At 46.7% G+C, this 28,000-nt stretch overlaps 1 protein-coding gene across 1 annotated transcript; it reads left to right on the top strand.

Annotated features, from left to right (window-relative positions):
* Nucleotides 1-2: 2 nt before the first annotated feature.
* On the top strand, nucleotides 3-27,951 carry SLC7A7 (solute carrier family 7 member 7; the record flags this gene model as incomplete). Its single annotated transcript, XM_084239768.1, has 9 exons — nucleotides 3-543; nucleotides 20,835-20,960; nucleotides 22,014-22,158; nucleotides 25,223-25,346; nucleotides 25,601-25,704; nucleotides 25,996-26,092; nucleotides 27,100-27,249; nucleotides 27,462-27,645; nucleotides 27,848-27,951. Exons 1-9 carry the CDS (start codon nucleotides 45-47, stop codon nucleotides 27,949-27,951), a joined length of 1,533 nt encoding a protein of 510 aa, XP_084095894.1. The 5' UTR covers nucleotides 3-44.
* Between the last annotated feature and the right edge of the window lie 49 nt (nucleotides 27,952-28,000).

Here is a 28,000-nt window from a genome sequence, read left to right as displayed (position 1 = left end):
GCAATGCCAGGAAGCTGGTGAAGGCTTTCTTCTTCTCCTCTGCCATGGTTGACGGCGTTAAGTATGAAGTGGCGCCCCAGCATGAGGCCAATGCCTCCCCTTTGGCCACTGAGGCCAATTCTGAGCCCGAGCAGATGAAGCTGAAGAAGGAGATCTCGCTGCTGAATGGCGTGTGCCTGATAGTGGGGAACATGATTGGCTCTGGCATCTTTGTCTCCCCCAAGGGGGTGCTCATATACAGCGCCTCCTTTGGCCTCTCCCTGGTCATCTGGGCTGTCGGGGGCCTCTTCTCCATCTTTGGGGCCCTTTGTTATGCGGAACTGGGCACCACCATTAAGAAATCTGGGGCCAGCTATGCCTATATCCTCGAGGCCTTTGGGGGATTCCTGGCCTTCATCCGACTCTGGACCTCCCTCCTGATCATCGAGCCCACCAGCCAGGCCGTCATTGCCATCGCCTTTGCCAACTACCTGGTGCAGCCCTTCTTCCCAAGCTGCTTTGCTCCCTATGCTGCTGGCCGCCTGCTAGCTGCTGCCTGCGTCTGTAAGTTGGGCTTGGGCAGGAGGGGAGGGGAGTGGAGGGGAGGGGAAGTGTGGGCCCGTGGGAGATTGGGATGTGAGTGGAGGTGTGAGTCCAGCCAGCAAGGAAGGAGGAGGTGGAAAGGAATGCCTCTGAAAAACTTAAAAAAATTTTTTTGGTTAAATTAATCTATCTTTTGTGTCAGTTTTAAAGGAAAAAAAAAGCAGTTTACCTTTCTGCTAATTTCTCGTGGTAAGCACTGTTGGCAGTTTGCATGCCCTTCCTGAGTTTCCTTCTTGCTCCTTCAAGAGATAGTTTTCCAAAAATGGGATCTTAGTATACATATACTTTTATAATTTGCTTTATCCCTAGAATTATCAGTGACACTCTTTTTTAGAGACCAGCTTCTTTTTTTTTTTTTTTTAAAGATTTATTTATTTATGCATACAAGAATTGGGGTGTAGGCCAGAGGTGTGGGGGGTGAGAGGATTCACCAGAGACAGAGTGGGGAGCAGACCAGGTGGATCTACTGAAGTACACTGCTGAAGGGAGCAGCAGGTGAGACAGGAGAGGTCTGCTGCGCCATGTGGGTTAGTTCCCTGGCCGGAGATTGAACTCATGTTGCAGTGGCTGGTGATAGCTTGATAGCACTGTGTGTTTAACCCCTGCGCACCAGGGAGGCTCCAGACCAACGTTTTTTTATTCCCTGATAATTTTAAGAATGTACTGTTTCACTAATTGTTCCTCTGTTCATGGCCATTTAAGTTGGTTCCAGTTTTTCTGTCTTACCAGTAATGCTACGGTTAATATCCTTTGCACTTGCATGAGTTTTTCTGTGGGCTAGACTCTTAAAACTGTCATTTCACTTCATCTTGACTTTTTCTACATCTCATAAATGAAATATTTAAATCTGTGCACTCAGCAAAGGCATGTTGGTGGTACTGAGAGGCTGGTCCCTCACAGTCTCATCTCCTGGGTGCCTCTATTCTCCAGCCTGGGAGACCCTGGGACCCTGGAGAGTCCTCCCAAACCCCAGTTATGGAGAAGCTCAGAAATTTTGTCAGTTTAAGGGGCAGCTGCCCCAGCAGCAGCAGCTGCAGCACTTGGTGGGGTGGGGTGCTGGAATTTTGTACCAGGTGCAGTTACTCCCTGGATCAATGCTCTCCAGTAATCCTTGTGTCCCCTTTTCTTATCAGTTTTTCCACTGCCCCATCTCCAGCCTCCCTGATTTTACTGTTGCACAGAGAACAGGCTGTCCTCTATTGGGTCCTGCTGTGCTTTGTGTGCCCCTGAATGGGTCAGACTCATTCTCTGTGTGGGGATTTTTGTCATGCATGATAACTTCAGGGAGGGGTGGAGAGCCTTGCCTTGTGTTGCAAGAGGGAGGCTTTCCCCTGAGGTCTTAAATGTGAGCTGTAATTTCTCTTGCATCATTTACTGATGTTCTGGTAGATTGACTTACTGGTGAAAGTAATTTTGGGTCCCTGGGTCTTGGTACTTCCTCCAATGCGGGTATGTAGCTGTAGCTACATATTTTGTGTGGCAGAAGGTTTATTCCCTCTAACTAAAATTTCCAAGATGATGACATCCCTTTAAGCACCAGCATTCGATTATCTTAACCATCTTCGTTGCCTTTATAATATGACATTCTTTGGGTGACTCAGGGTCCTCGTTGCACATCTCAATTCTTCTGTGACGCTAAGGGCTTCCAGACCACTGGGGCGGGGAAGAGCATGTGCTTTCTCAGTAGACTCAGACTGCTGGTCTGATTTCGTTCTTCCGGTTTTATTATTTTATGATTTTGATCTGTGGCATCTCTGACAGCTGTCATTCCTTGCTTCTGGCATTGTGCCTACTTCCTATCAGTCACCCATTTTTAATTTGCTGCTTCTAATTTGGGAATAGAGACATACTCAAACCCTTTACACCCACGTTCACACATGCTCATGTACACCCTTGTAGAAATCCATGCCTACAAAGCATATAGGAATAATAGTCTCATGTGATCAGTCTGCAGAGCTCCCTGGAATAAAAGGCATGGAGCTGAGCACATGGCTTGATGGCATATATTGGTGACAACTCTGGTAGATTGAAAGGTCTACCAAACTGGTGTTTGAGGCTGGGCTCAATAGCAGTGTGACCCTAGGCAAGGGCAGCGACTGTTTACTTACTCCCAGGCTACTGCTGGAATGAAATGAGACTGAGTGAAAATTACACTTGAGTCATGATTTATAACATATTGGTGATGACTGTGTTGAAAATGACTATTTCATTTCATTTCTTTTTTTAAAAAAAGATTTATTTCATTTATTTATGCATATAAGAACTGGGGTACAGGCCAGAGTTGCGGAGGGGTGGTGGTGAGAGGATTCACCAGAGATGGAGTGGGAAGCAGAACAGGCAGATGACTTGAAATACACTGCTGAGGGGAGCAGCGGCGAGACATGAGAGGTCTGCTGCGCCATGTGATCTGCTGGCCAGGGATCAAACTCCTGCTACAGTGGTTGCCGATAGCTTCATAGTGCTAAGACTTAACCCCTTGAGCCACCAGGGAGGTCCTAAAATGACTATTTCTTGATTGCTTCTAGGTATTTTCCATTTCCTACTTCTTGGTTTTCTCCTGAATGTTCAAGGTTAGCTAAACGAGTTGTTACTGTATAAGTAGTTTTTGGACTTTGTTCCATCTTTAATAAGTTCAGAGGGACATAGAGATCTATCTAGAAGAAGGTTCAGAAGAGCAAACATGATTGCAAGGATTTGGGGACATATGACTCATGCATTTCTTCCTCCGGTTACTTGTTTTATGAGCCCGCAGTACAAGTCAGAGCCTGTGAGGGCATTCTGTTTAGCCTGAGGACTTAGGCTAAATCTTCAGATTTAGCGAGTGAGGAACTTGAGTATAGAGCTCTCATTTATTTCAGGAACATTTAGGGCATATTAGGGCTAGACAGTCGCAGTGCTGGGAAACAAGGAAGAATAACATGTGTCCCTGGCCATCTAAAAGCTCACAGTCTGCCAGGGGAGACAGACATATTAACAAATAATTGTCACTCTGTGTCGTAAATGTGGTGATAGAGGCATCTTAGGAGCAAGCAGGACAATTTTCTTCTTGTGGGGAGGAGAGCTTAGGAAGATGTGATAGAGAGTACAATAGCTGAACTCAGTTTTGAAAAGATTCCTAGGATACTTCCCACAGAGGGAACTGTAGGTTTTCAAAGGTGTGGAGATGTAAAAAGGCACAGAATGTTCAGAGAATTCCAGATACTTGGTATGGTTGGAATGTAGGATAAGAGAAAGGTGAGGAGGTAAGGCAGAGACTGGAAATATAGCACAAGATCAGATCCAGGAAGGTTTTATCTGCCTAATAAGGAGGTTACACTTTACCTTCAAAGTTGGGGGAAGCTGTTGATTTCAAGTGGGGCAGTGAAATCAGATTTGCTTGGAGGAAGAACTCTGGTGGTCACATGAGGAGTGTTTTTTGGAAAAAGTGAGAGACAGAAAGGTTGAAAGACATGTTTAGGGAAGTACAACAAGGTCCACATGAAGTAGATGGGGCTTTTTTTTTTTAAAGATTGATTTATTTATGCATGCAAGAGCTGGGGTACAGGCCAGAGGTGTGGGGGTGAGAGGATTCTCCAGAGACAGAGTGGGGAATGGAACAGATGGATTGACTGAAATATGCTGCTGGCGAGACAGGAGAGGTCTGCTGTGCCATGTTTGTGGGTTACCTCCCCTGCCGGGGATTGAACTCGTCCTGCAGTGGCTGTGGATAGTTTCATAGTCCTGTATCTTGCACCACCAGGGAGGCCCTTTTTTTTTTTTTTTTTTTTTTTTAAGATTTCTTTATTTAAGCATACAAGAGCTGGGGTATAGGCCAGAGGTATGGGGGGGGGGTGAGAGAATTCACCAGAGACAGTGGGGAGCAGAATAGGCAGATCTACTAAAGTACTCTGCTGAGGGGAGCAGCGGGTGAGACAGGAGAGGTCTGCTGTGCCATGTGGGTCACCTCCCTGGCTGGGTTTCAAACTCATGCTGCAGTGACTCCTGATAGCTTCATGGTGCTGAGACTTAACCCCTTGGGCCACCAGGGAGCCCCCTGGACAGGGCTTTTGGAATGGAGACCAGGGGATAGATAAAGAGATAGTTGTAGGGTGGAGTTTGTAGGACTTGTGGATGTGATGGTGTGAGGGCTCTCAGCTGATGCTGAGGAATGAAAGCTTGGGCAGATGGGGTGGGGAGTGCTGCCATCTAAAACAGGGAAAGTGGGCTGCATGATGAGGCAGAGGGGGCACCTTGGGCTTCTGCTGGGTGCCACACCAGGGTAGATCTTCATGTCCCAGGGTCAGTCATTTTCCTACCAAGTGAATCACAACTGACTGAAAAAGAAAAAAAAACAACAACGAAAAAACACTGGTGTGTGAAAGACCGTGCCAGCCTCTGAGTGTGCAGCGCTGAGAGTGTGTGTGTGCTGTCTACTGGCCAGGCATGTGTTCACTCTCTGGTCAGCCCCATCCTAGTACTACAGTCACTGGGAAAGCCTTCTAGTAATCGGTGGCGGGGGAGGGCGGGGTGTGTCTGGCATGGAAACAGAACAAAGAAAGAACATTTTGATTATTTGAGCAAAATGCACTGAATGTGGTGGGTTCCATAAATACGGCCCTGAAAGGCAGAGCCCCTGTCTGTAGGGTCTCGCAGTGTGGTGGAGGAGACAGGAATTAGTGGTGAGTGCGAGGAGGCGGTGGGGTGTGACTTACTCAGGAGACGGTTCTACACCCAGCTTGAAGAAAGAAAAGGGTCAAGGACTGGGTGAAGTTCACTTACCTCCGCCTAGCAGGCCTGTTCCATGCCCCTTCTCTGAGTCACCTCAGACCTCTCACTCACCCTCATTCTCTCTGCTCCACTGGGTTTTCTGAAGAGTCATTTTTTTTTTTTAAAGATTTATTTATTTATACAAGCACTGGGTACAGTCAGAAGCGCGGGAGGGTGAGAGAATTCACCAGAGCCAGAGCGGGGAGCAGAGCAGGCAGAAGGACCGAAGGACACTGCTGAGGGGAGCAGCGGGCGGCAGGCAGGAGAGGTCTGCGCGCCTGTGGGACCCTCGCCTGGTGGCCGGGGATCGAACCGGTGCTGCAGAGGCTGCGGGCAGATTCGCAGCCCAGTGCTCAACCGCTGCGCCACCGGGGAGGCCCCCTGAAGAGTCATTTCAAAGTTGGAGGCCAGGAAACTTCATGTCCCACATTCACAGCCACAGACAGGAGTCAGGACCCTGGGTGCTAGTCTATGAGCCTTCCAGCTTTTTCTCCCACATGCCTAGCAAGCTCCTGATTTAGGAGTTTTGTACTTAAACTGTCCCTTTTGTCTGGAAGGCCCTTCCCCTAGATGTCTTTAGAGCTTGTTCCCTCACAACATTTCTTGTCTTCATCCTTAGACAGAGACTTATTCTATCTCAAATGGCCTCGCTCAGTGTCCATCCTGTTTAGTTTTTCTTTACAGCACTTACCACCTTTTTTTAAAAAATTAATTTTTGGGCCTCCCCGGTGGAGCAGCGGTTGAGCGCTGGTTTGCGAAGCTGCCCGCAGCCTCTGCAGCGCCGGTTCAATCCCCGGCTGCTCCCCGGCCACTGGAGGAGGGTCCCACATAGCACGCAGACCTCTCCTGCCACCCACTGCTCCCCTCAGCAGTGTACTTCAGTCCTTCTGCCTGCTCTGCTCCCTGCTCTGGCTCTGGTGAATTCTCTCACCCTCCCGCGCTTCTGACTATACCCAGTGCAGTGCTTGTATAAATAAATAAATAAATCTTAAAAAAAAATCTTTTGAAAAAAAATTAATTTTATATATTTTTTTACATCATTGTTAATTTTTAGACAGTTTTTGCTTCCCCTCAACCCAGAGTAGTCCCCATAGAATTTCCTTCATCATTGCACCCGTGCACCATCATCTCAGTCCCCTGTGCTCCTCCCACTTATTGTCTTTTGATGTTATTTATTTGCTGGTTGTCTGTCTTTCCCTCTAGAATGTAAACACAATGAGAACAAAGATGTTGTTTTACTCACTGCTGTATCTCTGACACTGAGAACAGTGCCGGGGTCTGCGAGGTACTCAGTATATATATATATATATATATATATATATATATATATATATACTTTTTTAAAGTATATATATACTTTTTTAAAGACAATAAGTGGGAGGAGCACAGGGGACTGAGATGATGGTGCACTTTTTTAAAGTATATATATATATATATATATATATACTTTTTAAAAGATTTATTTATTTATACAAGAACCAGGGTATAGGCCAGAGGTGCGGGAGGGTGAGAGGATTCACCAGAGTTATAGTGGGGAACAGAACAGGCAGACTGACGAAGTACACTGCTGAAGGGAGCAGCGGGTGAGACAGGAGAGGTCTGCCGCGACATGTGGGACCCTTGCTGGCCGGCCGGGATCAAACCGGTGATACAGAGGCTGCTGACAGCTTCACAGAGCTGCGCTCAACCCGCTGCACCACCGGGGAGGCCTGGTACTCAGTAAATATCTGTTGGGTGAAGAAGGGTGCAAGGGCATTCTAGGAGCAGGGAGAAGCAATGTAAAGAAAAGGTGAGAAAAGCTATGGCGAGCCACAAGAGACCTGAACTAACCTAAGAGTTTAGAAACCCTCTTCGAGGAAACTTAAGTTGACACTGAATGATGGATTAAGCTAGGGAAGAGGAGCATCTCACTGTTCAGCTGAACACTGAAAACTTGAACACAAAATCCAAGACCATCTTTGACACGTTGAGAGGTCAGGTGGGATGTGGTGTTGAGTTGCAGGTAGGAGCTTTGAGTTTTGGTGTGTAGAGGTAGGTGGAAGTCAGAGAGTAGGTTGTTCAGGGCTTTGAAGCTATTTTAGTTATTATTGCTATGTAACAAGTCACCCAAAACTTAATGGCTTAAAGCAGTAATCATTTTGTTTTCAACTTTCATGGCTTCTGTGATTCAGGAATTTGGGAAGAGCTAAGTCAGGGAGTTCTGGCCCAGGGGGTCATGTGATTGTAGTCAGGAGGTGTCAGGAGCTGCAACAGTGGGACACAGAGGAAGATGGGGACTAAATGGGCATTTTTTTCTCTTCAAGTTGTATTAGGGCCTTTGCATATGGCCTCTCCGTTGGGCTTCCTCACAAAATGGCAGCTTCGGGACAGTCAGACTGTTTACCTGGTAGCTGAGGCTTCCAGACTGAGTATCCCAGCAGCAAAGTGGAAGCTGCATTGTCTTTTATGACCTCCAAGGTTACAAGGGTGTAACTCCTTTGTACTCTGTAGGTAGAACACTCACAGAAGCACATCCAGTGTCAAGGTGCACAAACGCTACCTCTTCTTGGGTGGAGTGTCAAAGTAACATTGTATGAAAACTGTGTGGGATGGGAGATATTGTAGAAAACCTCTTTGGAAAACATAATCTATCACACCAACCATATTAAGGAGTTTGGTGTGTTTTCCCCTAAGGCAATGAAAAGCCTGTTTAGGCTCTTAAAGCGGGAGAGTGACATTTGTGACTTAGATTTTAAAAGTTGTGATTTTTATAAAGATTACTCTGGCCCAGTTAGGAAGCTGCTGCTATGGTTCTAGTGAGAGAGGATTGGGGCGTGGACTAGTGTTTGGTTTTAGGGATGAGGAGACTGGTTAAGATTGGGACATTGACTAGATCTGGGTAGAGGTAACTGATGATGCCCACGTTTCTGGTTCGGGTGGTGTGATGCCAGTTGTTTAGAGTGAACTCTGGAGGAGCAGCAGATTTAAGAGAAATTGATGTGAAAAGTTTTGGTTGAGTTTGATGTGCCTGGCAATGCCCAATAGGTGGCTGCATACGCATATGTATCTGGTTTCATGGCAGTTGGGCTAGTGATAAGCTTTTGGGAATCATCAGTGTGTAGATGGTAATTGAAATCACAATAGCAGATGATATGATTTTGGGACAGGATGTAGAAAGTGAGGGAAAAAGAGCTTAAGGCAGCATTCTGAGGAATATCAGTTTTGAGGGTATTCTACAAAAAGGCAGAGAAGCATCCAGAGAGGTGGGAGGGACACTGGGAGCTGGTGAGCAGAAGAGAGCAATTTGAAGAATTAGTGGCTAACAGGGTCCAGTCTGCTAAGGGGCCAACCTAGATGAGGACTGAGTGGAGTCACTTGGGTTTATCAGCTGGTGACTTATGTAGAGCAGACTTTTAGGCAGTGAGGGTAGAGTTGGATTTCAGATAGTTCATTCATCTAATGAAATTGAGTGTCCGCTCTGTGTCCAGGCCCTGAGGATACAAGGATGACTGTTACTCTGTCTACCTTCATGTAGCTCACAGTCGGTGGGAGACAGTTGTGTGAACCATTCTAATGTGGTTTGTGTGGGAATGTGGGTGTTCAGAAGATGGATGGTATACCCAAGGGTGGTGAGTTTACATTCAAAAGTAGTCTTTCTGGAGGGACCTTTATGATTTTCTTTTCTTCTCTCTCTTTTTTTTTTTAAAGATTTATTTATTTATGCATACAAAAACTGGGACATAAGGCACAGGTGTGTGTGGGGTGTGTGTGAGAGGACTCACCAGAGACAGAGCAGGGAACAGAACAGACAGACTGACGAAATACACTTCTGGGGGAAGCAGCGGGCGAGACAGGAAAGGTCTGGTGCTCCATGTGGGCAGCTCCCTGGCTGGGGATCAAATTCATGCTGCAGAGGCTGCAGATAGCTTCACAGTGCTGCGCCTAACCCCTTGCACCACCAGGGAGGCCCCCTCTAGAGGGAACTTTATGTGAGATAAATGGAATGTCATTTGGAATTGGCAACTGGAAAGACAAGAGGAGCTCTGGCAGTCTTCTCAGTGGTGTGGTGGAGCGGATGCCAGGCCTGGGAAGGAGAGGGAATGTAGATATGTTTTCCACAAGACTGACTCCAAAGACAAGTAGGGTGGTCATTAGAGGGAGGGGCCAAGGTTGAGGGAGTAGTTTATGGGAAAGAATTAACCCTGCCTTAGGTTGGTTTGGAGGAATATTTCTGGAAAAGTAGCTTTGAAGATTCTTTTTTTTTTTTTTCTGTAAAGATTTATTTATTTATGCATACAGGATCTGGGATACAGGCCAGAGGTATGGAGGGTGAGAGCATTCACCAGACCAGAGAGAGAGTGGAGAACAGAACAGGCAGACTGACTGAAATACTCTATTGAGGGGAGCAGTGGGTGAGCCAGGAGAAGTCTGCTGTGCCATCTGGGTAGCTCCCTGGCCGGCTGTGGATCAAACTCGTGCTGCAGAGGCTGCGGACAGCTCCATAGGTTGCATCTTAACCCCTTGTGCCACCAGGGAGGCCCAGGATTGAAGATTCTAACCCTATGATAAAGTCTCTGTGGTTGGAATGCCTGGGTACACTGAGTCAGCATTTTTCTTCCTTGAACTATGTGGGCCATACCTTCATCTCTTGGGAAGCAGCAAAGCATGAGGGTTAAGAGCATGGAAGCAGGTCAAATCATGGCAAATTTATGGCCCTTAGTTTCCTCATCTGTGGAATGGGATCTCTACAGAGACTCTCTAGAGACTTAATATATATTTCTACTTTACTTTCATTGTTTTCTATTCAAACAGGGACAATTTCAAAAGAACAAATACAGTTTCTTCTCCTATCAGAGTGGTTTACTATTTGTTTATAGGCATAGTCTTCCTGTAGAACCCTTGATGAACTATACCCCTAGATATGCTAGTATCACAAATAGACCTTGAAATCATTTACTGATTATTGCTGTGTAAGCATTTTGTGTGTATGTGTGTGTGACTTCCTGCTTATTTCACTGTCAGGGCAATCACATGTTGCCTTCTTTGCCAGGAATTCTGTCTCTCTTCTCTCAACTCCAGCACTAACATCCCTGTACTCAGTTCAGGGACCAGTAGTCTTGGTGTCCACCTGTCCCCCACCTCTGCCCCAGACTGGATAGGTTGCCTCTGACTTTCATAGCACCTACTTTTTGTAATTGTCCATGTTTGCTTGTGAGCCTGCACAGGGCTTAGAACATAGCAGGTGCTCAATATATGCTTGTTATGGATGTATGGATGATGGGTGGAGGGATGAATGAACTCTGAGTTCTTAAATTCCAAAGGAAACTCACTGTCCTGTCCAGGATACTATCAGTGGTTGCTTGCCCCAACCAGAGAAGTGTGCAGGCAGCCTCCTGAAGCTGAAGATTCTGGCTCTCCAGACCTCTTTGAAGAATGTTCCAGTTCTCTGAAACCAGAAGCCACAGTACCCCAGGGGGGAGATAATCTTGCTCCCAGACCCGTATCTTTGCATGTAAATGGGAGGCATGTGGTGTGGTGGAAAGTCTACAAGCTTTGAAACTGTTCACTGGCTGAGTGCCTTTCGTTTTCTAGTTGTAAAATAAAGATAATAGACCTACTCTATCAGATTAAATTAGATGATATATGCAAGAATGTAAATGACCTAAACTAATCATCCGCCAAAAATGGTATCAACTACTGCAAATTATATTCACAATCATATGTATCTTATACATTTCTAAAACTTTTCTACATTCTGTCTTTAGGTGACTTAAAAGCAGTTTAAATTTGACAGTAGCTCAGGGAGCAAAAAGGAGGGCTGAGGTTCCTCTTCCTCTTTTGCAGGAGGGGGAGAACATTTTTCTTGGCAGAGTTCAGGGCTAGACACCCAGTCTACCCAACTGCCCTTTCTCTGGGCCCAACATATTTTGTCCCATTATTGGCAGCGTCGGGCATGCCTTCTCCTGCCTTGGCATGCCTACACTTGCCCACCCTGTGACCTGGACTTTTTGGTCTTGTTTAGCCTTCATCTAGTGACAAATATGTATGGCCCCCAGTGAACAAATTACTATTCTTATGGTGTAGGCAGCATCTTTGTGTCCCTGGTGCTTGACCCTAGTGACTTGCATATAGTAGGTGCTTCAGCAAATGTTGGCTGGATGAATGGTTCTAGATTCAACTTGGCTGAGAAAGGCATTTTGTGCTGTTGGCGCTCAAGATAGTAGTGGGAGGAACAGAGCAGAGAGGAGGCAGACAGCTGGTCCCCAAGTCAGTCAGAACCACTTGTGGACTGGCCAGGACTCTGGATCCTTGTGTGTCTGTCTCAGAGGTTTGGCCTGGTGTCCACATACAGCTTCTCCTGGTGCCAGAACAATTGACTTCATGTACTTGTGGCTAATGAGGTGGAACATACAGATGCTGGGGCCTAGCTGATTTTTACCCTTTGAACTTTCTACTTGGAAGCTAGTCACATTACCCACGGGGTTTTCCCAAGAGTCATTTTAAAGTTGGAGGCCAGGAAACTTCATGTCCCATGTTCACAGCAACAAACAGACTGGAGGCAGGACTCCGGGTGCTTTCTGATGTGGGGTAAGCAATGAGGAGTAGATCTCTGTGCTGATTTGATCTTGAAGTCTCTCAGGGGTTCACCCCAGGGCATTTCCTCTCTGTCCTTTTTCCCTCAGCAGAAGCCTTGAGAAGCTAGGGAAGGAGCTAGAGACAGTGGGCTCCAACCCTGGCTGTCCATTGGAAATAATGGAGGATGAGGATAGAAGAACTGGAAAGGAGGCACCATAAGATCGGAAACCTGGCTCACACAATGCCAAGAGCTGGAGGTGGGGATAGAAGGGATTAACAGCCATTAACCCAGCTAGAGGAGCTAAGATCCTTAGGCCAATTCCTAAATCATAGAGCACAAAGCCCCAAGCAGGTATCAGACTGCTGTAGGGGGTGGCAGGAGCACAGACCTGAAGCTGAAGATATGGAGATTGAGGGCCATTGCAGAAATCTGGCCCCTTTCAAATTCTACAGTTTATTCAAAGTCAACAACAAACAAACCATTCCTTGAAGGAATGAGCCTCTCCCAAAGGGTAGGCATCTATCAGTACAATCTCTGCCTTGGCATGGGGCAGCAGTCTTTCTGCCCACCTGTGACTCTGCAGGTGCTCCTTTTTGCCAACTCTCTGTCCCTCTGCACCATGCTGGGGCTTCTCTTCACTGACCTCCCTCAGCAGAGGCAGCTCTCCTCAAGGCCGCCTACTTGCGACCTTGCAGGCCTCTCTCTCTTAAGCAAACCTGTCCCTTTTGGGGCAGCCCTTTCTGACCATTTGTGTCTTTACAAGTGTCCTCCCTTTACAAGTTCCCTCCCTTTTATAATAAACCTGCCCCTTTGGATATAACTAACGTCTATGTGTCTTGGAGAAACTTGTCTGGAAACTCGCAGGTTTGAACTAGCTGAGTCTGAGCAGGAGCAGATGGAGTGGTTTGACAGGAGAGCTTCCTGGTGTAAGCTGGTGAGAGGGGAGCTCTGGTGAAACCTTTCCAAGAGTGAACCCAAGGACCCCGCTCTCCAAACCCAACATCTTCAAAAAACAACATCAGAATCATCTGTGGGCCTGGGGATGGATATACTCCTCCCTCCGTCCTCTCTTCCTTGTTCCTGAACCCAAATAAACCTGATTCATTGGCTAGGAGAACAGGAAGTGGCTTGGAGAACAAGAATTGAGGCAGAAAATTGCTGCTGAGGAGAACTAATGGGCACCTTGCAAAGAGAAGTTCTCTGGTGTCCCCTGGGAGCTTGGAAAATTTGACAGACCTCCAGGCTCCACAGCAGGGTCTTGGGGCCTGAATGCTGCACTTGGTTAAAGCTTGTCAAGTGATGCCAGTGAGCAGCCAGGCTTATTCTGACCCTGGTTGATCTGGATGTGAGGGTTTTGTTTGATGATTACCTAAGGTAGCGTGTCCACAGCAGGCAGGTCATCAGACACATTGGGGAACCCTGTCTCATGCCTCCTGAATCAGGACTTCTGGGGTGGAGCCCTGACACTGTAAGTTAACTTTCTGCAGGTGATTCTGAGGCTCACGCAGGTCTGGGGTTCTGTTTTGGAGGACCTCATCTGGACCTAGCTGAGCAAACCAGTAACGAGTGATGAGCAAGGACTAGCTGGGTCTGAGCAGGGAGCAGATGGAGTGGTTTAACAGGAGAGGCTCCTGGTGTAAGCTGCCTGCCTGTTCCTGCCGAGTGGGGCAGAGCCACGGGGACTGAAGTGCTGACTGCGTTCCAGGAGGCAGAGTGGGAGGAATCTGATTCATTGACCCAGGGATTCTGCTTGCAGTGTCGTCTTGCTTGATGCCCGCCCGCCTCCCCATGATGCCTGACTAAGCAAAATGGTTCTGTAGCCTGAAAAGGTAAAAAAGAGTTTGAGGACCGTCTGCTACGGAAAGGCATAACAGCATCCGGGAGGGATGCAGGAAATAATACATCAAGGGAACCAGGGAGAAAAAGTGATTTTGAAAGTGTAGAGAGTAGCTTAAATCAGCATTAGGCAACACTAACAAAACATTAGAGAAAAGGAGGAAAAACTTGACATGTCTGACTTCAGGCAGAAGATCTGAGGCTATTTATAGAGAGCTTAAATCTGGTCCTTCTGAGGAAACGGCAGCCATAGAATGTTCTGGAGACAGCTGGTATTAGCAGGCCTGAGCATACCAGTCAGCAGGATGACGGGTTATATGTAGACTGAAGTAACACAGAGACGTGAGCTCTTTTCCTGAGCAACATGCGACGAAGGGCTTGCTCACACCAGGTTAGCCCATGGACTGCTGTCCTGTGTCTGCCGGTTGCTGTGGGAGGAAGGATGTTGCCAGTCAGAAGACACCTGGGATGTGTCACTGGTGGTGACTCTGAGGTTCCAGATAGTGAACTGAGCGCAGGGGGAATTTTTATCTCTCTGCCAGCTGAAGGCTGTTTATGTGAAAGAAAAAAGGGAACACAGAACAGGGTACCTGACTGTAAGTGCTAAGGGACCCTAAGGAAAAACTCTGGCGAGGGATGGAGCAGATTTCATAGATTGGGAAGGAGGTTGGCTTAATATGACTGAAATTTTAGAGAAAAGAAAAACCACAGATGAAAGTGTAAATCCGGGTATTTTGGAGGCATGAGGTATTATATAGAAAGAAAGAAGAAAAGTGGAAAAGTTGCTCATCAGTGCATTTGCAGAAAATAGGATGGACGATTAGGAATGGTATTTTAGACATATCTATAAACATGAAACAAGACTAATAAACAAATTTGCTTTTATTTTATTGCAAGGAGAGGCTTTTATATTTGATTAGAATATGACAAGATATACTTTGTTCAAAAGTGATGGATTTGCTGAAAGAGCAGAGATTGATGTCGTCTAGCGAAGAGAGCCGTGCCTGTTGGTGGATTTGCTATAATGAGGGGTGCTTGCTCCCTCTGAGCAAGGTCATGTTTTGATTCTTTGATTGCACTATAAGGACAATTCCAGTGCACCAAGATCCAGAGCCCTGCCAAAGAATTTTACTTCTCCTTTTTCACTTTCCTAGCAATTGTCGTGAACAATATTACCAGTACTGCTCCAGCGCTCTGCCTGCAGGTAGGTTTTTTCAGACGGCTGGACAGGAGAAGTGCTTCCTCTCATTGCAGATAGGTGACCCATCGCTTAGAAAGGCTCCAGTTTCTGTTGATCATACCAACTTACCTTGGTAAGAATTATTATGTGGTGCTGTCCAAGGATTGGATTTCATTTAGGGAAGTTTCCTGAAGGTCTCCCCCTTAGTAACAATGCATGGGAATAAATCCCCATCCTAAGGGAAGAAGCGTGGTGCAGATAAAAGCGGAACATAAGTAAGAATGAATACATTGCTTTCTGCATAAAGATTTTAATCCGTACAAAAGGGGGGCCTCCCTGGTGGTGCCAAGGGGTTGTCTTAGCACCCCCAAGCTATCGGCAGCCACTGCAGCATGAGTTTGATCCCCGGCCAGGGAGCTATCCACCTGGCACAGCAGACCTCTCCTGTCTCCCACTGCTCCCCTCAGCAGTGTCTTTCAGTCAGTCTGCCTGTTCTGCTCCCCACTCTGTCTCTGGTGAATCCTCCCCCCTTTACACCCCTGGCCTGCACCCCAGCTTTTGTATGCATAAATAAATCAATCTTTAAAAAAACTCCACCAATTTAATGGGTAAAAATAACATAAATGTATTATCTCACAGTTGTGTAGGTCAGAAGTGTAAAATGGGTCTCCCTGGACTGAAGTCAAGGTGTCAGCAGGGCCATGTTCCTTTGTGGAGGCTCTAGGGGAGAATCCATTTTCTTGCCTTTTCCTGCTTCAGGAGCTGTCCGCATTCCTTGGCTCATGGCCCATTTTCATCTTTAAAATCAGCAGAAGTGGGTCTCAGTGCTATCACCTTCACGGCCTGAGTTCGATCCCTGGCCAAGGAGCTGACCCACATGGCGTAGCAGACATCTCTTGTCTCACCCTCTGCAGTGTATTTCAGTAATCTGCCTGTTCTGCTCCCCACTCTCTCTCTGCTAAATCGTCTCACTCCCACCCACACCTCTGGCTTATACCCCAGTTTTTCTATGAAAGAAAAGCAGTCCAGTCTTTCTCAAATTGCATCACGGACACTCTTCTGCCTCCTGGGGCCATTTTTCTGGTGAGATGCAATGTGATGACATGGCTTACCAGGAATGAGAAAGAGGGGAATTCTCGGCATTCTGCACTAATTACTTGAGGTTGATTTCTTCTCAAATTCTAGGTTTATCTGTTATAACTGGTTAGCAAAGTATGTGCAGAAGAAAGGAGAATTGCTAGTAACCTGTGTGGACTCAATAAAAACAAGCCATGCGAAGCTAACCTCATTTTTTGGGTACATTTAAATTTTTTATTCAACTTATTTACTAAAGGAACACTGCACATCTTAAATACACAACTTAATGAATTGTCTAGTGAATGGAATACATGTCTATCAAGAAGTCACCCCCACTTGTGTTCCTCCCAGCTATGTACACAGAGGGAAATCGCGGTTCTGACATAGCATGGATTTGTTTTGCTTATCCATATGTAAGCAGATAGATATAGAGGGTGTGTACTACTTTGTCTCTGGCTCATCTACTTAATGTTTGTGAACTTCATATTTTTGTCCGTAGTTGGAGATGGTTCATTCTCACTGCTGCTAGCACTCCATTGTGTTATTTTGCCAGCCTGAAATTTTAGGAGGTAACTAAAAAGGCAAGGAGTGTTTATTTGAGATCAAAGAATTACACTTCAGGGTACACACAGATGCAGGTAGAAAACTTTAAAGGTGCCCTGCTCCCCTCCATATAAACATGTACAAAATCAGGGTTTTTTTGGGAAGTGGAAGGAGAGATAATGGTTAAAGGAAAGACTTGATTAGTGTTGGCACTGCATAATGGTTATTGATTCTCTGCTAGGGATGAAAAGTGAACTTGACTGAGTCTATCCTTCAGTTAAAAACCTACCAATTATCAGTTCTCAAAAAATTGTTTTTGGCCCAGTCCCAAGGTCAAAGTCTCAACTTTGACCCAGACCAAGTTGATAGGTAATGCATTTCTCTCTAATGACTCTAAGAGCACTGATGGTGAATGGTCTGGAAGCCATATTGTTGTACATGGGGTTGGAAAAATGGACAGTTTAGCCTGAAAGAGAGAAGAATCAAGGAGGATGGAGTAATCATCGTTAATGATAAGAAGGACCATTACATTTGGGGATTTATGTTCCTGAGGACAGGTCTAGCACTACTGGGAAGAAGCTGAGAGGAAGACATTTCTGCCTTAGTGGAAGGAAAAGCTACTGAGCTCTAAAAATGAAATGAGTTGCCTGATAGTGTTGAAGTTATAGTTCCTGGGAATTTGAAGGAGAAAATGGATTAAATGGGGACCTAAATTTTGTATGTATGTATTTAAAACTAATGGTGCCGGGAGAATTGTAGGTTTAATATTCTTTTTCAGGGACTATTTAGTTTGGGCATTTAAACTAAATCTGGGAATTGGAATCAACCTCGCTGGATGTCCTCCTGGCTTTTAGTTCCAGAACTGGGTCCTAGTGCTTGACTTACCAGGCTCCTACTCCAGGGGAGCCCATATAGGCTGTGTTTGATCCATTCAGAAGCAACTCTATAGGGGGTTATAGGAGTGACTTTTTTTTTTTTTAAAGAGGCATGTTTTATTTATTTATTTATTTGTTTATACATGCACTGGGTACAGTCAGAAGCGCGGGAGGGTGAGAGAAGTCACCAGAGCCAGAGCGGGGAGCAGAGCAGGCAGAAAGACTGAAGCACACTGCTGAGGGGAGCAGCGGGCGGCAGGAGAGGTCTGCGCGCCATGTGGGACCCTCCTCCGGTGGCCGGGGAGCAGCCAGGGATCGAACCGGCGCCGCAGAGGTCGCCGGCAGCTTCGCAACCCAGCGCTCAACCACTGCGCCACCGGGGAGGCCCAGGAGTGACTTTTAGCTTCTGCTTCCTGCAAAGCAGGGGTCAAGGCAGGAATGAAGCTGTACCTGGGTCAAAGGTCTAAGGTGATTTCAGGTCATCTTCCGGTGGACTTGGCCCAGTATTGGGTGGAGAGTGAATTGCACCTACAGGTCTGCAGGTAGGGCATCTTTGTTCTTGAGGTTAATTTGCAGTTGCTTGTATATTATCTAACCTCAGTCCCTCATTCCATGCCTCCGGGGTTGGGCTTCAAGAGCCCTACACTTGGTTGGGCTCTGGGCCTTCTGGTCAGCTGTATCCGCTGGGGGTGGGATAAAGAGCCCAGTCAGCACTGCTGTTTGCCATACCCATTTCCTGTTCCCTGCTCCCATGGCCAGGAGGCCCGGGAGGAAGCTGGGCCTTGGGGAAGGTGAGGGCCAGCTCTCTTCAGACAGTTCTTCTGCTCCATGGGTTCTTTCCATAGGACTCCCTTAATTCACACTGAGCCTTCCTGTGCTCAATACAGGATACAGGAATATAATACAGAGAGCAGATCAGGGAAAGATAATGGGTCAGTGGCTAAGAAGTAAGGCTCTGGAGTGGGGGAGGTGAACATGTTGGAGGGTAAGAGGAGGACTACAAATGGATGGATGTGGAAGTAGAGACACAGTAGGGATAAAAGTGTAAGCAATCCATGTATTTTCCTTTCAGAATTTGTTGTAGTAAAGGGTGATGAGTTGGCTTTCCCCTGCCCACACTCCCGGATGGAGTGAGAACAGACCCTGCAGCTCAGTGCTACAATCAGAACTAGACCCCTTAAGCCCATCCCCATTTGAAGTTTGACCCATGGTTACCCTGAGGGCTAACCATGAATTTTATTTATTTATTTAAAAAAAATTTTTTTTTTTTTTTGGTTAGAGGCATGTTTTATTTATTTATTTGTCCGTTTGTTTTGTTTATACATGCACTGGGTACAGTCAAAAGCGCGGGAGGGTGAGAGAAGTCACCAGAGCCAGAGCGGGGAGCAGAGCAGGCAGAAGGACCGAAGTACACTGCTGAGGGGAGCAGCGGGCGGCAGGAGAGGTCTGCGCGCCATGCGGGACCCTCCTCTGGTGGCCTGGGAGCAGCCGGGGATCGAACCGGCGCCGCAGAGGCCATGGGCAGCTTCGCAACCCAGTGCTCAACCGCTGCGCCACCAGGGAGGCCCTAACCATGAATTTTAATTAGGGGATTCTATTCTCTTGTGAATTTGACAGTATCAGAGTTGTCTCTGAGTTTCTAATAGGAAACTTGGCTTGTTTGGAAATTGGCAGCTGAGCCTGAGGGGAAGGATTAGAGGTTATAGGATGGAGAAGGGGCTTGAGGGCTCCTGATTGGCAGAGGCTGAAGTCCAGTGGGGAGGAGAGGATGGTGATTGAGAAGGATCCACAGATCTGAAAGGTTTGTGGAGGGCAAGATACACAGGTACTTTGGTCATTTTGTGGGGTGCTTGTGGAGAGTGTATACCCGTGTCTTTAATTATTAACTTAGCACTGGGGTGGCCTGGAGTTATGGGTGCATTTTTGCCCAGCCCTGTGATAAGATTTGGTTATTTATTGTCTTGCTTATTAGTCAGAAATGCAAATGTGTGTAGGACAGAAAGCCCCTTTTCCAGAAAATGCAGACAAGAACTTGGGCAGTGAGTAGAATAGAATGGGACAGGGAGAGACGGTCAATGGACAGCTGTTCTGAGAGCCTTCTCTTCCCTAGTTCTCAGGATGGAGTAACATCTGGGCCAGTGTGAGTAATAAGGCCAGGACACAACAAAACAGGAGGACTAGCAACACAGACGCAGAGGGTCACACCAGTCAGAGCTGACAGTGAATATCTTCTGACTGGGCTGATGGCCTGAAGCAGGCCAGCCCAGCATGGGGCCTTGTTTCTCTGCTATCTTTGGCAAGGCAGCCTCACTGACCTTGCCCTTGGAGCCCTGGGGAGAAGGGCAGTTAAATCCTTCTAGTGCTCCAGTTGCCGAGCTGGGAAGGAGGGAGTGATGATGATATTCCCTCTGTGGCCCAGGGAAGGTGCATTTGTGCTTGCCTGCTTAAGAGGCTGGAGGGGACTGAAGAACATTCTGCTGAGTCTTAGAATTGTTTCTTTTGACTTTCTTCCTGGCCACATCCTGGGGCTCTGGTCAACCTCATAGCGTGTATGGCTTTTCTTGAATTCTTCTGAAGTAGCAGATTGTAATTTGAGGGTAAAGGATTTCTCTGAGATTCTAATGAAAGCTATGGTGCTTTTCTTAGAAAAATGCCTATATTGTGGACATACAGACATGACTCTTGACAGATAATTTTGGGTCTTGTGGGAGCCTTAGGTTAAGGAAGGAATCCCACTAGAAGGGAGATCCATAAACTTTATAGGTGCTCACCCAGGTAAAGGGACTGCCTCTATCTCAGAGCAGAAGGATTTGAGGAATGTTTGTGGCTCTTACTTTTTCATTGTCCAATCAGGAACTATGCCCATTCCCCATTCTAGAGCAATCTCGGCTCCAAGAATCTTTCCAAGCACGAAACAAACAGCTGAGCTGGCAGGCAGAGTGAGAAGTCTGGCCTCCATCCTAATCCTGACCTGCCAGTCCAGACATTGACTAAGTCACAACACGACTTGTCAAGGTTGACAGTAATACCGCAGAGTCAGAGTGCTGTATCCTGGAGCTCATATTGGGAGTACAGGGGTGGAGGAGGGGGGGACACTGTGACTTGTCAGAGCTAACAGCCAGAGCATATCACTAATCCTGTACAGTGACCAGTTGCCTCCCACTCCTGTGAGCACTTTGTACGTAAGCATATCAGCAGTCACTTCTTTTTGTGCTTTCCATGAGTGCTGAGTATGTGTGTATGGACCCAGGTACTTAGCGACGGCATCTGGACGATAACAGTGAGGACCTTCTGGGCAAAGGTTTTGAAGCAGAGCAAGATCAAACACCTCTTTGGCTAAAGGATCTATTTTGGTGATTGCTACTGGAAAAGCGCGTTGGGAATCTAAAGCCCTCCAGATGGTAGAGTTGGTTACCAATCAGTATTATTTTTCTTTCAGGTTTCTTAACTTTCATCAACTGTGCCAATGTCAAGTGGGGAACGCGGGTACAAGATTTGTCCACCTATGCTAAATTAGTGGCATTGATTGCAGTCATCATCGCAGGCATTGTTAAACTTGGTCAAGGTAAGAAATAATATTCGTAGTAACATTTGTTAAGCATTTTCTATGAGCCATAACCCTCTAACTGCCCTTTGCACACTACCCTATTTTGTAGGTACTATCACTATCCCCATTCTATAAATGAGCTGAAGCTGCAGGATTAATTATCTTGCCCAGGACCCTAGCTAATAAGTAGCGGGGCTAAAATTTGTCCCCCAACAGACTGAGCCCAAAGTCTGTCTTTTAACTTCTGTACATGCTGCCTCCCAGAGGGAAACTGGTCTTGTTAAAAGTGCTGACAACCGAGTGCTGGGAGCTGGCTTTTGCAGATTATTGAGCCCAATGCTGTGGCTGATTGTTCTTCCCTGGGGAGCGGGCTGGGGCATCCATGAACTCCTTGTGGCCACTCCAGTTTCCAGTATGAACACACCTCCCCCACAGCTACTCTGCTGACCTTGGCACACTGAGCTCTCTCTTCCTCCACCCTGGATTAGCTGTGTAGTGTTAGGAAGGGGGTTGGATCTGACTGCATGAGGGGCAGGACAGAACTGCATCACTCCTGTTCTCTAACTCTTCTGTGGTTGTTTCTCATCCTAGAAAGTTACCCCATGTCTTTCCTGTCAAATCCCCATGCTGTTCGTCTCTCTTCTGTTCCTTCATTGGTATCCATGCTGCCCAGGGTGTTCTTTTTTTTTTTTTTTTTTAAAGATTTATTTTATTTATACAAGAACTGGGGTACAGGTCAGATGTGCAGGAGGGTGAGAGGGTTCACTAGAGACAGAGTGGGGAACAGAACAGGCAGACTAACGAAATACACTGCTGAGGGGAGCAGCGGGCAAGACAGGAGAGGTCTGCTCACCATGTGGGTTGCTCCGAGGCTGGCGGGGATTGAACCGGCACTGCAGAAGCTGCGGACAGCTTCACAGCACTGTGCTCAATGGCCTGCACCACCAGGGAGGTCCCCCAAGGTGTTCTAAGCCACTCACTATCTGTTACAGTTTCCATTCCTTTACTGGATCACTTGAACTTGGGGAAAGGCCACTAATCCTTCTGTCTTTCCATGTTTTTGGGTTCTAGGAGCTTCAACTCACTTTGAGAATTCTTTTGAGGGTTCATCATTTGCCATGGGCGACATCGCCCTGGCACTGTACTCAGCTCTGTTCTCCTACTCGGGTTGGGACACCCTTAACTATGTCACTGAAGAAATCCAGAATCCTGAGAGGTAGGTATCTTTCCTTCAACTTGCTATGGCCAATATGGGATTATTTATCCAATAATCATTACTTACTGAGCTCCTGCTGTGCTAGAAAACATACCACAATTGCCACAGTTGATTTTGTCAGCCCCTGGTCAGAGAAGCAACTTGTCCATGACCATGGTAATAGTTGAGATGTGACTTTTCTCTCTCTCTATATATATATATTTTAAAAGATTTATTTATCCATGCATACAAGAGCTGGGGTGCAGGCCAGAGATGTGGGGGGTGAGAGGATTCACCAGAGACAGAGCAGGGTACAGAACAGGCAGAATGACTGAAATACACTGCGGAGGGCAGCAGCAGGCAAGATAGGAGAGGTCTGCTGTGCCATGTGGGTTAGCTCCCTGGCCGGGGATTGAACTTGCACTGCAGTGGCTTCGGATAGCTTCATCTTAATCCTTTGAGCCACCAGGGAGGCCCCTATATATATATTTTCTTTTAAGAAAAAATTTAGGGCCTCCCCGGTGGCGCAGCGGTTGAGCTCTGGGTTGTGAAGCTGCCCGCAGCCTCTGCAGCGCCGGTTCGATCCCTGGCCTCCTGGTGAGGGTCCCACATGGTGCGCAGACCTCTCCTGCCGCCTGCTGCTCCCCTCAGCAGTGTATTTCATCAGTCTGCCTGTCTGCTCTCCGCTCTGACTCTGGTGAATTCTCTCACCCTCCCACGCTTCTGACTGTACCCAGTGCTTGTATAAATAAATACATCTTTAAAAAAAAAAGAAAAAATTTAAAAAGGCATTTTCACTTTTTTTATACATTCTGCATTAATTAAAGCAGGTATACCATGTGCTCACATATACTTTTTTAAATTTAAATTTTTTTTATTTTTGCGTAGAAGAACTGGGGTACAGGCCAGAAGTGGGGGCAAGGGTGAGAGTATTCACCAAAGACAGAGTGGGGAGCAGAACAGGCAGACTGACTGAAATACACTGCTGAGGGGAACAGCGGGCGAGACAGGAGAGGTCTGCGGTACCATATGTGGGTCAGCTCCCTGGCCAGGGATGGAACCCAGGCCATAGCTCAATAGAGTTTTCACCACTCATATCCCTAGAGATAACTTTAGATCATAGACTCCCAGAAACTTGTAGTTTCCCTTCTGATCCTGTCCATGTTTTTCAGATTCATACGGATATAGTTGTATGTTTTAGCTACTCAATGGTCTGACCTCACCATTTTTACTTTAAATGACCCTGTAGTCATCAGAGTGAAAAGAGCACGTGGTAGGGAGTCTACCGGCCTGGAGCCTCTTTTTCCACTGAGTTGTTGGATGAGCTGGAGTCCCTGCCATCTCTTTGTAATTGATGGGGGTGAATTATATGATCTCTAGAGCCTTTCCTGGCTCAGGGAATTAAGATTTCCCAGGGAGTGAAATCTTCGTAAACGTTTAAGTCAAAAGAATAATGAACCCTTTTGACTTTGAGAAACAGGGGATACTCCGTCAACACATTCAGTGTTGCAACCCTGAGAGAATATAAAGGCTGCAGAATGGAGACCTGGGTGGTGCTTCCACCTACTGGACAGAAGCTGAACTACTTGGGTGTCCCTCCCTCCTCCAAGCCCTGCCCCCCCCCCACCCCCACATTTGTTTCTGCAGTCTCACTGTGAAAAATATTTATAAAGATTATGGCTTTATGGGGCTAGAGGGACCTTGAAGTTTGTGCATCTTTCTCTTGCCACCCATGAGGATGGCATCCAAGGTTCCCACGCTGAGTAAGGTGGCTGGGGTGGACATGACTTCTAGCCTGCTTGTTCAGATACACGCATTGTTCTTCCTCCTGAGGTGTCTTATTCTTTGGAGATGTTAAAGTTCACAGTTTGCCTTCATAATCTCTGCTTATTTCTCAACCTTAAAATAAATTTTCCAAGCAGGAATCTAGAAAACTTAAATAAGGGACCAGGAAAAAGAATAACTATAAGAAAGAAAATATCAAAATCAACAAATAGGGGCCTCCCCGGTGGTGCAGCGGTTGAGCGCTGGTTTGCGAAGCTGCCCGCAGCCTCTGCAGCACAGGTTCGATCCCCGGCTGCTCCCCGGCCACCGGAGGAGGGTCCCACATGGTGCGCAGACCTCTCCTGCCGCCCGCTGCTCCCCTCAGCAGTGTACTTCGGTCCTTCTGCCTGCTCTGCTTCCCGCTCTGGCTCTGGTGAATTCTCTCACCCTCCCGCGCTTCTGACTGTACCCAGTGCTTGTATAAATCAATCCATCAATCTTGTATAAATAAATAAATAAATCTTTAAAAAAAAATTCAACAAATAACTATGAACAAGAGACACTCTACGGGGGTTGGGGGGTGGGGGTGGGGAAAGGAGGGCTAGGGGTAAAAATAAAGGGGTTGTAATTGTATGGGGAATATAAAAATAAAATTTAAATTAAAAAAAATAAATTTTCCAGTATCGACAATCTTAGAGAAGGAATCCTGATACCAACAAGATCACTGGGTAAAAAAATAAAACCAATAAACCTCCGATCTTCCTGTGCTTTTACTCTGACATAGTTCTTTTAATCTTTTTTCGTTTAGCCCTTTCTCTAATATGTTATCCCCTTCCCTTGATGCTCTTTAGTTTTTAAGAGCTTAAGCCACTATCCTAGGCAACTTCAAATAGTTTATTCAACTTCAAAGGAAATGCCCAAGGAGGTCCTGTCCCTGGATTGGTGTGGTATTGTAAGGATTAAAGGAGAGATGGAGGGCCTCCCTGGTGGCACAGGGGGTTAAGTCTCAGCACTATGAAGCTATGAGCAGCCACTGCAGCACAAGTTCCATCCCCAGCCAGGGAGCTACCCACATGGCGCAGCAGACCTCTCCTGTCTCACCCGCTGCTCCCCTCAGCAGTGTATTTGAGTGGATCCACCTGTTCTGTTCCCCAATCTGTCTCTGGTAAATCTTCTCACTGCCCCCCCCCCCCCGCCCCCGCCCTTCTGGCCTACACCACAGCTCTTGTTTGCATAAATAAATAAATCTTTAAAAAAATAAAGGAGAAATGGGGGGGATGTGACTGTGGACTAATGTATCCATCATTCTGTTCGGCTGTAGGAATCTGCCTCTCGCCATTGGTATTTCCATGCCCATTGTCACCGTCATCTACATCTTGACCAATGTGGCCTATTACACCGTGCTAGACATGAAGGACATCCTGTCCAGTGATGCTGTTGCTGTGGTAAGGATTTTCACTAACAGGAGGAGAGTGAGGGTGTGTTTGTGGGCTTCTGGGCATATAGCAGCTTTTTCAAGTCCCAGAAATGGGGTAGTTCTTGAAAGGAGTATGCTTAGGGTACTGGACTTGCAAGAAGATCCAATTTTCCTATTGTGGAAGGGCTGGGCTCCCAGTAAGGGGGATCTGGGGGCATGTTTATCCATGCCTACATCCTTTATAGGTCCTGCTAATGACTCTCACCTATTCCTTTCCCTTAGACTTTTGCAGACCAGCTTTTTGGAATATTCAACTGGACAATTCCAGTGGCAGTTGCATTATCCTGCTTTGGTGGTCTCAATGCCTCCATTGTGGCTGCTTCTAGGTATGAGTGGCACTTTCATGAGGGAGGGCACTGTGAAGAGCCATGGCTGGGGAGGGTAGGACTCACAGGACCCAGACTTTAGTCACCGAGCACCCCAAATGATATTCACCACCTCTTTGATTTTCTTGTTCCTATCAGCAGCTGCCAGTCCTCACTAATCTCAGCATTGAACTCCATTCTCTAAAATTCTTTTTAAGGAGGGGGGACAGCAGAGGTAGGGATGTGTGGCATGTGAGCCATACCACACCCAGCATTCCAGAAGCTTCTCAACTTCTACCTTACCCAAAACAGGCTTTTCTTTGTGGGCTCAAGAGAAGGTCATCTCCCTGATGCCATCTCCACGATTCATGTTTATCGATTCACACCGGTGCCTGCTCTGCTTTTCAATGTAAGTGACCTCAAGGATGAGGCTAAAAGCCAGAACGTGGGGGAAACTAGTTAACAGTTGATGCAACCATTCTAGCTTTCCAGAAGCTCTAAAGGAGATTCTAATAGAAAAACTATTGGTGGATCACCCGCTGTGACAAGGTAGTGTGCTAACTGCTGCCGTGGTCCTAAGGGAGAAGCTATCTCTAGGGAACAGTAATATCCTCTGATCTAGAATAAGGAATAAAGTACATGGAACGTGCTGTAATAATTGCCAAGGCAATGATATAGTGTTTAAGGCAAGAAAATGATCATGTCCAACAGGAAAGTCCTGGAGAAGGTGCATTTGAGGCAAACTTTTTTTTTTTTTTTTTTTAAGATTTTATTATTTATTTTTGCATAGAAGAGCTGGGATGTAGGCCAGAGGTGTGGGGAGGCGGAGTGAGAGGATTCACCAGAGACAGAGTGGGAAGCAGAACAGGCAGATCTATTGAAAGACACTGCTTAGGTGAGCAGCAGAGTCAGGAGAGGTCTGTTGTTCCATGTGGGCAGCTCCCTGGCTGGGGATCAAACTCCGGCCATCTGCCACTGTCCAGGTGATAGCACTGAGACTTAACCCCTAGGCCACCAGGAGGCCTTTTAAGGTTACAGTTACAAACTGTAGCAGTGGGCTTTAGGTTGAGAGACAGCGTAAGTCCTGAGGTAAAGCAATGTGGAGCTGGGTATTAGGTAGAAGCTGGAAAAGTATGGTGGAGACATTAGGAGACACTCTTAGGCAGATTTACGGAATTTTTTAAAGCTGTGCTTTATAGATTAACTTGGCAAGTATTTGAAGAATGCACTGAAAAAACAACTGAGGCTATTGACTTAGCATGAATAACATATTGAAACTAGGGTGGGAAGATAAAAAGGACTGTCAGGGATACTGAAGACTTGACCAGAAGGATGTGTGGGTGATAAAGGGGACTGAACAGTACCTTGAAATAACAAAGACCACGTGCGATGCGCTCACCAGGCTTGTGCCCACAGGGTGCCATGGCACTGGTCTACTTGTGTGTGGACGACATCTTCCAGCTCATTAACTACTACAGCTTCAGCTACTGGTTCTTTGTGGGGCTTTCCATTGTGGGTCAGCTTTATTTGCGCTGGAAGGAGCCTGATCGGCCTCGACCCCTCAAGGTAACTCACCTCTATTCCACTGTGGGTGCTGGGGGGCGTCCTTAGAGATACTTAATTAAGAAATCTTTGCCTAGGATTTGGTGGTGGTGATGTGTTGAGATAAAGGGGGTTGGAAAGAAGGCTTAGTGCTCTCACATTCAGTGTGTGTGTGATGTTATTTGAGCTGTTAATCCTGAGCTGTCTAACCTCAGTTGTTTCTTATGTGCTCTTAGCTCAGCCTTTTCTTCCCCATTGTCTTCTGCCTCTGCACCATCTTCCTGGTGGCTGTCCCACTTTACAGTGATACCATCAACTCCCTCATTGGCATTGGCATCGCCCTTTCAGGCTTGCCCTTTTACTTCCTCATCATCAGAGTGCCGGAACAAAAGCGACCTCTTTGCCTCCGAAAGATTGTGGGTAAGCTGGATCCTCAAGACGGCTCAGCTGTCATACAGCCCGCTTTATCCCCTGCAAATCTAATCTCCCGAGTCATCTTTGCCATAGTCCCTACTGCCAACACTACGACTTAACCTCAGTTGTTCCCTCAGGCACCACCCTGATACTAGAACTCAGTCCAATTGACCTCTTAATTTTGATTCAAACTTCTCTCTTTATGTAGCATCTACCACACGGTACCTCCAGATCCTATGTATGTCAGTTGCTGCTGAGATGGATTTGGAAGATGCAGACACACCTAAGCAACAAGATCCCAAGTCCAGCTAAATACAATCCAGAATCCTGAGATGTGGAGAGCAGGGGTCTCTTGCCTCCT

The sequence above is a fragment of the Talpa europaea genome (assembly GCF_964194135.1).
Source record: "Talpa europaea genome assembly, chromosome: 8".
Taxonomy (NCBI): domain Eukaryota; kingdom Metazoa; phylum Chordata; class Mammalia; order Eulipotyphla; family Talpidae; genus Talpa; species Talpa europaea.
The sequence above is the reverse complement of the archived record's forward strand: the minus strand, read 5'-3'. Positions and strand labels throughout refer to the sequence as shown.